The sequence below is a fragment of the Eublepharis macularius genome, chromosome 10, assembly GCF_028583425.1.
Source record: "Eublepharis macularius isolate TG4126 chromosome 10, MPM_Emac_v1.0, whole genome shotgun sequence".
Classification (NCBI taxonomy): domain Eukaryota; kingdom Metazoa; phylum Chordata; class Lepidosauria; order Squamata; family Eublepharidae; genus Eublepharis; species Eublepharis macularius.
In genome coordinates, this window is record NC_072799.1 from 48,350,433 (window position 1) to 48,358,875 (window position 8,443).

The 8,443-nt window shown below is 61.6% G+C and overlaps 1 protein-coding gene across 1 annotated transcript; it reads right to left on the minus strand.

The window, feature by feature from the left end:
• Positions 1-2,795: 2,795 nt before the first annotated feature.
• Positions 2,796-3,695, minus strand: LOC129336510 (integrase/recombinase xerD homolog). Its single transcript, XM_054989639.1, has one exon. The coding sequence runs from the start codon at positions 3,693-3,695 to the stop codon at positions 2,796-2,798; it is 900 nt and encodes a 299-aa protein (XP_054845614.1).
• Between the last annotated feature and the right edge of the window lie 4,748 nt (positions 3,696-8,443).

Consider the following 8,443-nt stretch of genomic DNA (forward strand, 5'->3'; position numbering starts at 1 on the left):
GACAGGTCAGAGTGGTTCCAGAGAGGGAGAGAAAGAAACGGGGTAGCAGTAGGTGACATCGGCCACCTTCCTGCCTTTGCTGAAAGGACATGAGTCGAGGGACCCATTCCCCCCTACTCAGAGGGCACAGTGTTTGCAATGGATAGGGGCACTGTGTGGCTCAACTACATGTGAACAGCTCCTGAGCTTTTGCGCAAGTGCCCAAACGAGACTGCCACCAGCATCACCCACTTTCCTGCCTTTGCAGAAAGGAGGTGTCATGATGATCTGGCTGTGCCAGGAAGGCCTATGAAGGCCTCAGAAGCCTGTTAGCTGTGGGAGTGGGCCCTGGCTAAACCTGTCCCAAATATGCCAGCCCTCATTCGAGACAGCCACTGGACTCGACGGTCAAGGGTGCACAGCAATGGCATGGAGAACCAAAGGGCAAGATGCTTTAGTAGCCTGCGGAACCCCACACACTCCACGATGGATATGAGTAAGCCATGTAGGGCAATCGTCTCTGCCAAGGCATGAAGGCCCGCCTCCTGAGCCCTCAACCTCGCTGTTCTAAGTGGCACTGTCCCAGACCCCGAGGGGACAACCTCTGTGAGTGCGGCCTGCCTGAGTGCTCCGCTCCCACCAGCGTCACTCTCAGGGCAAGGATTCTTGCTTGAGGTGAATTCCAGTGACCCACCCACTGATCCCCACTCAGAAGAGCTGGTAGCCCTCTTTCTCCCCCCAATGGATGTTTTGCTGGATGAGGACGGAGACCACAGGCTTGGATGGTGCATCTTCAGGTGCCGAGTCAGGGCCATCAAAGACAGGTGCTTTGGGTTTTTGCCCCTGCGCACCAGGACATCACAGGCACGGAACCACACCACGTGGGGGTCATTAGGAAGGGCCTGAAAGTGCCTCCATACGGAGGCATTGAAACATGGACCGCTAACTGTCCCAGGAGAAGGAGGACGAACGGTTGCTGCCTACGCTGAGAGTGGGGAGGGAATGCTGCGCCGCCTCCCCCCACCACAGCTGAGATAGAGAAAGACCGGTACAGAACCAGACAGACAATGATGTTGGAGTAAAACAGGCCACAACTTTATTAACATAACAAAGGAGCATTGGCGCGGCATGAGGGTCAGATCCCAGATCGAGTCAGCTGGCCCGCCTGCCAGCCGAATAACCCACCCCCCTCAGCCATGCTGAGGGGGGGACCCAAGGAGTGGCCTTATTGGGGAGTCACCTGGGTGTACACCCCTGAGTGGCCTCCCCAGCCACCTGGGAGTGAGTTTTCCTAGCTGCCCCCGAGCTGGGCATGCTCCTCCGAACTCACCCCCAAGATTCCTTATGGGAATCCCCTAAGGGAGGGGCCTGGGCGCGCAGGCCCTGGCCCCCCCAAACGAGATCTGACCCGATGCCCACCGCCTACAAAGTTGCGACGAATTAAAACTATAAGAAAGGGAGTGGTGGGTGGGTGCAGGAACTCCGCCGGCGACTGAGCTGGGCGGGGCCGGCCGCAGGCATATATGCTGTGCGGCCGGACCAGAGGGAGAACCGTGGTCGCGATTCCCCCTCGGCCACGCCCCGGGCGCCCGCGATTGGGCGGCCGGGGTTTGAAACTATTGGCTGGCCTCGCCCCAGGACAACCGGGCGAGACCAGCAACATGGCGGCCGCCACGCTTCCCTCCCCACAGCGCCGGCACCAAACCGGCCCCAGGTAAGTCTGAGGCCATCGCTTGCTGCCTACGCTGAGAGTGGGGAGGGAATGCTGCGCCGCCTCCCCCCACCACAGCTGAGATAGAGAAAGACCGGTACAGAACCAGACAGACAATGATGTTGGAGTAAAACAGGCCACAACTTTATTAACATAACAAAGGAGCATTGGCGCGGCATGAGGGTCAGATCCCAGATCGAGTCGGCTGGCCCGCCTGCCAGCCGAATAACCCACCCCCCTCAGACATGCTGAGGGGGGGACCCAAGGAGTGGCCTTATTGGGGAGTCACCTGGGTGTACACCCCTGAGTGGCCTCCCCAGCCACCTGGGAGTGAGTTTTCCTAGCTGCCCCCGAGCTGGGCATGCTCCTCCGAACTCACCCCCAAGATTCCTTATGGGAATCCCCTAAGGGAAGGGCCTGGGCGCGCAGGCCCTGGCCCCCCCAAACAAAATCTGACCCGATGCCCACCGCCACGAGAGGCCGGCCTCCCGGGCTCCCCGTCAACGCTCCTAAAACCCCAGCCAGGCCAGCAGGCCGTCCCTGATGTCCTGCAACCAGAGGTCTTGCCCCCAGCTGGATAGATGGACCCCATCTGGCCGAAAAAGCGCCTCCAGGCGGTGCGAAATGTCCAGGTGCTGAATAAGGAGGCCCCCCCTCTCCAAGACAAACCGCTCCATGGCACGAGCAAGCCTCTGCCTGATGCCGTCCACCTTCCTGGGGCAGCGCGCCCCCCGCCAGGCCCGCCTCTGCAGCAGATCCGACCAGAGGAAGGTCGTCCGAGGGAAGAGTCCTTGAATATGCTCCAAGTCGGCGCACATGGGCCGCTTCAGATCGGGGCAATCCCGCTTGCCGATGTCGTTCTCTCCCAGCTGAATTACGATGGCGTCCGGCGGGCACTGCAGCCGGGCCTGGTGCGCAAGCATGGGGACGAGGGATTCCCACAGCATGCCTCGGACCCCCATCCAGCGGACGCGGAGTTGGTCATCCAGTCCCAGGTGCTGGCCCCAGCCAGAGGTAGCCGCGTACTTGCCCGCCCAGTGGACAATACTGTGGCCGCACACCCAAACGCTCTTCCTCCTGCCTGAGATAACAACAAACCACAACGTTAGTGCGAGGCCTCCCCGGTGGGGTGAATATAGGAACGGAAAGCGCTGGAGCACCAGCGCCCGATGGACTGAATGACCGACGGTGGGAGCCCCAAGCCAGCGGCCACGGTTGCCGTCCCTATGCGAAATGAGTGTGAGCCAAACTGCATGGGGGGAAGCCCCGCGGCCAGCAGGCAAGCCCTGAGCACCGAGGAGAACTGGTACCGAGAGAGGGGGGACCCGTCCTCATGTATAAAGAAGGGCCCGAGGCAGGGGGGGCGGGAATCCAGGAAGGCCCTGACTGCTCGAACCGGGCAAAGCAGCCGGCGCCTAGCTGCCCGCAGCGTGACGGTGGACCCTCGGCCACGCTGGTCGGTCTTGGAACGCCGCAGGGTGATGGTCACGAGGCGGGGGGAACAGGTCAGGTCAGAGGCTGCCAGGGCGCGGCCTGACGTGTCGGAACGGGAACCCGCCACAATCTCGCTAACACGGAAAGCACCGTAAAAGGCTACCATGAAGGCGGCGCGAAAGAGCCGGGCCTCGCCTGGGGACCAACAAAGGCTGGGCAAAGCGTGCAGCACGCGCTCGAGGATGTCCAGCGTGATGGGGCGCCTGCGGTCCGGGGGAAGCGGGGCGAGCCTGGCCCAGCCCTTAAGGGCCCGGCGGACAATGAAACCGCTGCAAGGGTCGGGGAAGCCCTGGGCCTTACTGAAAAAGGAGACGGCTGCTAAATCTCTCCGCATGGAACGAGGGGAAAGTCCCAGACCCCTGAGATGCACCAGGTACTGCAGGACGACGACCTGAGAGGTGGGCCAAGACCCATCACCCCCAGCGGTTCCAGCAAAGGCCAAGAAGCGGGTGAGAGCTGCCGAGTACGCCCGGAGGGTGGACGGGGCCACCGAGCACAATACTCCCTGCATTACGGTGTCCCTCCAATCAGCCACAGCTCCTCCGGGAAGGGGTCGGGGGTGCGTCGTGCCTCTGGAGCCAGTGCGAAAAACCTCTCCATCTGGAATCGAGATAGTGCGTCGGCCAATCCGTTATCCACACCTGCAACATGGCGGGCTGAGAAGGTAATGTTAGCAGCGAGGCATGTTAGCACGAAGCGGCGGATGAGGCACATAACCCGCTCAGAGCGAGAGGACTGCCGGTTGATGACCTTGACCGTTGCTAGGTTGTCACACCAGAAAGTGACCCGCCTGTCCCGCAGCTGTGGCCCCCAAATGACCACAGCAACCACGATGGGAAAAAGTTCCAAGAAAGTAAGGTCCCTGAGGATCCCCGAGCCCGCCCAAGAGGGGGGCCAGCGCTGAGCGCACCAGCGCCCCCTAAAATAGACCCCGAACCCCAGGCTCCCAGCCGCATCCGAATGGACTTGCAAGCTCGGGCCCAGGTCCAGGGCGTCCTGCCAAAAGGAGACCCCGTTGAAGCCGGACAAAAACTTCAGCCAAACCTGGAGGTCAGCCTTGATACCCTTGTTGAGCCGAATGCGGTGATGGGGAGCGGCTACCCCCCGACATGCCCTGGTAAGGCGGGAACAGAAGGCCCGCCCTGGGGAGACCACCCTGCAAGCGAAGTTAAGGTGGCCTATGATGGATTGAAACTCCCTGAGAGTGCACTTTTCCCGATGGAGGGTGGAGGCTATGAGGGCCTGGAGCCTGGCCAGCTTGTCAGCAGGGAGCCGAGACAGGCCGGCGACCGAGTCCAGCTGGATACCTAGGTATGTGAGGCAGGAAGAGGGGCCCTCCGTCTTTTCCTGCGCGAGGGGGACCCCCAGCTCACGGGCCAGGGCCTGGAAAGACCTGAGGTGGTCGGCGCAAGCCGAGCCACCTGGGGGGGTCATTATCAGGAAGTCATCCAAATAATGCGTGACGAAAGGGGACCCCAAGCGTTCCTTGGCCGCCCATTCCAAGAAGGTGCTAAATGTCTCGAAGGCCGCGCAGGCCACCGAGCACCCCATGGGCATGGCCTTGTCAATATACCACCCGCCCTGGAACTTAAAGCCCAGGAGGCAGTGGTCGAGTGGGTGGACCGGAAGCAGGCGGAAGGCTGACTGGACGTCGCACTTGGCCATAAGTGCGCCCGGCCCGCATGCCCTAACCAGACGGATGGCCTGATCCAGTGAGGCATACCTGACCGAACAGCACTCAGGGGGAATTAGGTCGTTCACTGACGAGCCCTTGGGGTAGGACAAGTGGTGTATCAAGCGGTACTCACCGGGGGTCTTCTTAGGGACGACCCCCAGCGGAGAGATCCTGAGGTTAGGCAGGGGAGGGGATTCGAAGGGACCCGCCACACGGCCCGCCGCCACCTCCTTGGCGATCTTGGCCGCGACTACCACCGGCAATTCCCTGGCAGACTTTAGGTTGCCAGCAGTGGTGGCCACGCGGGGGCCCGTGAAGGGGATACGAAAGCCCACTGAGAAGTCCTCCCTCAAATATTGGGCAGCTTGCCTGTTCGGATAGCGTGCCAGGAGGGGAAGGAGAGCCGCCAGCCGGATGGGGGTGCTGGCAAGGCCCAGCGAAACCTGAGCGAGACTAGGAGCCGCCGCTGGCGGCTTGGGCAGCTGCAGCGGCCGATCCACCGTCCCTCCGAGCTGCTGCAGTGGAGGACCGGCCCCCTCGAAAGGGCTGAGACGGGGCAGAACCCCGGGAGCAAGATGGGCGGGCATGGGGGCCGCCGCAAGCATCACAATTGTGATCGAACCGGCACTTGGGACGGAAGCACTTCCCCTGATTGTACTCCCAGCAGGGGCCCCTGGGCCTGTCGCGGCGGCCTGACCAGCGCAAGCCACGAGACCCGTCCCCCCTGCCCCGCATGTGCGGCCTGACCAACCAGAGCCACAGCTTCTGGTTGATGAGGTTCCACCGTGCACGGGGGTTGTGGGAGGCCCTCTTTCGAAAGGCCTCGTCGTATTCCATGGCTGCCTGTTCCCCGGCCAGGGCCCGGGCCCGGAGGACGTTGCTAAGGTGGTTGGACAGGTGCCAACCCCGGTTAGGGTAGGCCGCCTGGATCACCCCCATATATACCGCAAATCCCTCCAGCCAGTTGGCAAACGTGCGCTCGGCCACCACCTTCCTCCCCACCTTTCTATCGCGCTTAGATGAAGGGGCGGACCTGCCATCCTCCGCTTCAGGTTTTAATAGCGAGAAGATGTCCAAGTAGTAACCGTCCAGGATGCGTTCCCGCACCCTGCGGGACAGGTGAAGGCCGGGGGGGGTCCTCGTCATCCGTGAAGGACGAGACCTGAGGGGCGCTATCGTCCGCGCCCCAGACCTCCCGAGGGGCACCCTCCTCCCTGCGCCCCCTTGAGCGCCGCTGCGCTGCCCAGGCCGGTAATCCCGGGACCCCCGACGCCACCTCCCAGTAATCTTCCCCAGAGGAACCGTCCTCTGATGACGATGCCCCACCTGATGTATCCCCGCTGTCTGAATCCTCATGGTGCCGCCGGGTCCTCTTTCTGCGCTGCCTGCGCCCCTTCTTTGGCTTCCTCCGCTCCCTGCTGCTGGATTCCGCTGAGCTAGACGAGGGAGAGCGTGGCGCTTCCCGGGATTGGGCAGAGCGCTTCTTCCCTTGTTTGCCTCTGCCGCGTTGGGGGACCTCAACGGGCCCAGGGGGTGGCTGGCCCACCCCCGGCCCGGAGTTCCCCAGCTGCTCGACACGGGCCGCCAGGATCTCCAAGGCCCGGCCGATGCTGCTCAAGGACTCAGGCGCCTGCGCCTGCTCAGGGGAGCCTGGACTTGTAGCCACCCCGGCCGGCCTAGCCCTTCTAGTCCCCCGTTCTGAGGCCTGCGTGGTGGGTAAAGGCCCTCCACGCTTGGCCTCCGCGCGCCCTGGGCCCTTTGCCTTGGGGAGGCGGCTACTCCGCTCCCTACCTGGCCGCGAGGCAATGGACTGCCCAGCTCCCTTAGAGCTCCCTGGAGTGGCGGAGCCCTTTTTCCCTGCGCGGGCCGGGGGGTGGTGGTTTTTGGCCTTGCCAGGGGGGCTTTGGCCCTGCCCCCCCGGCCTGCTGCTGACGGGCTGGAGCCCCCCCCGGCCACGGAAGAGCCACTGCCCCCATGCCGCCCGGCCGCCCGAGCTCCCTTCCCCTTGTTGGAGGGGGGCCATGCCACGCTGGCCCTGCACCGCGCAGTGTAGGATCCCCGCCCCAGGTGCTCACCCCGAGCTGGAGGGGGGGTCAGGATCACCTTCCCCCCACGCCTCGGCAAGGAGAGGGAGAGGGACCGGCTGCAGAAGAAGCGAGGCCCGGCTGGCCCCACTCCGCTGTCCGCCTGGAGCGCCGGCACCGAGTCCCGCCGACACGGAACCTCCGGGACCCTCCTTCTGCTCGCCGCCGCTGCGCCGCTTGCTCCCACGAGGCACGAGGCCCAGCTCAAGCCTCGTGCCGATGTGCTCTTCAGGCGCCCTCCGATGTCTTCTGCCGATGCGGGCGGCGAAGCACTCCCAGCTGCGGCGGAGGAGAGAGGCTCAGCTCCGACCCCTTCCTCCGACCGGCGACCGCTCGGATTTCCGCCGCTCTTCTGCCTTCTCCGCTTCTTCTGCCTTCTCCGCTCTTCTCCGCAGGAACTCCGCCGGCGACTGAGCTGGGCGGGGCCGGCCGCAGGCATATATGCTGTGCGGCCGGACCAGAGGGAGAACCGCGGTCGCGATTCCCCCTCGGCCACGCCCCGGGCGCCCGCGATTGGGCGGCCGGGGTTTGAAACTATTGGCTGGCCTCGCCCCAGGACAACCGGGCGAGACCAGCAACATGGCGGCCGCCACGCTTCCCTCCCCACAGCGCTGGCACCAAACCGGCCCCAGGTAAGTCTGAGGCCATTGCTTACAGGCTGTGCTGCGGAGCTGGCCACGGAGTGAAGGGTGGACTGCAGGTGGGAAACCACCGAGAGTTTGGGATGGAGAAGGGAGGGATCTTGCATAAAACACAAATCATTCCACCAGGGATCCGTCACCCACCCCCTCCTCAAAATGTTGAGAGAGATCCTCTCCCCCCAGCACAACTAGGTTGCCCACACCCAAATGGAAGAACTTTGTTCTTAAATCTAATTTATTTTATTGTTTTCAAAATATTTACCAGTTTAATCAGTGCATTTTCCTGAGGATAACCTATTCCATCAATAGTGCATTTGGAGGAGGGGGGGAATTAAGGAATACATATAAGCCATGGACATTGAAATGCAAATGGAATAAGCTTTGTTTGTGTACTCTAATAAGAGATTTGTGTTTGCATGCAGCTCTGAAAAAAGACTCAGCTAAAATGCTTCGTAAAAGAAAAGCCCTTCTAGATTAGACGAAAGTTCCATCTAGTCCACCATTCTACTTCTCACAGTAGCAGCTAGCCAGGTGAATTCAGGAAGCAACAAACAGGGCATGAGGGCAACAGCTTCCTCTTGCTCTTCCCCAAGCAACTGATTCAAAGAATTGGCCTTGAATACAGACATCATATAGTTAGCATGACTGTTGGCAGCCCTCTTTTGTATATATTGTGTAGTCTGCCTTTAAAGGAATCTAAACTTAATGTTTTCAAGTGAGTAGTCATGTTGATCTGCAGTAGAAGAGTCAAGTTTGAGTCCAGCAGCACCTTAAAGACTAGCAAGTTTTCCAGAGTATAAGATTTCAAGAGTGAAGCTCCCCCTGTTAGATATTTAGTGGTCATCATCACTACATCTTA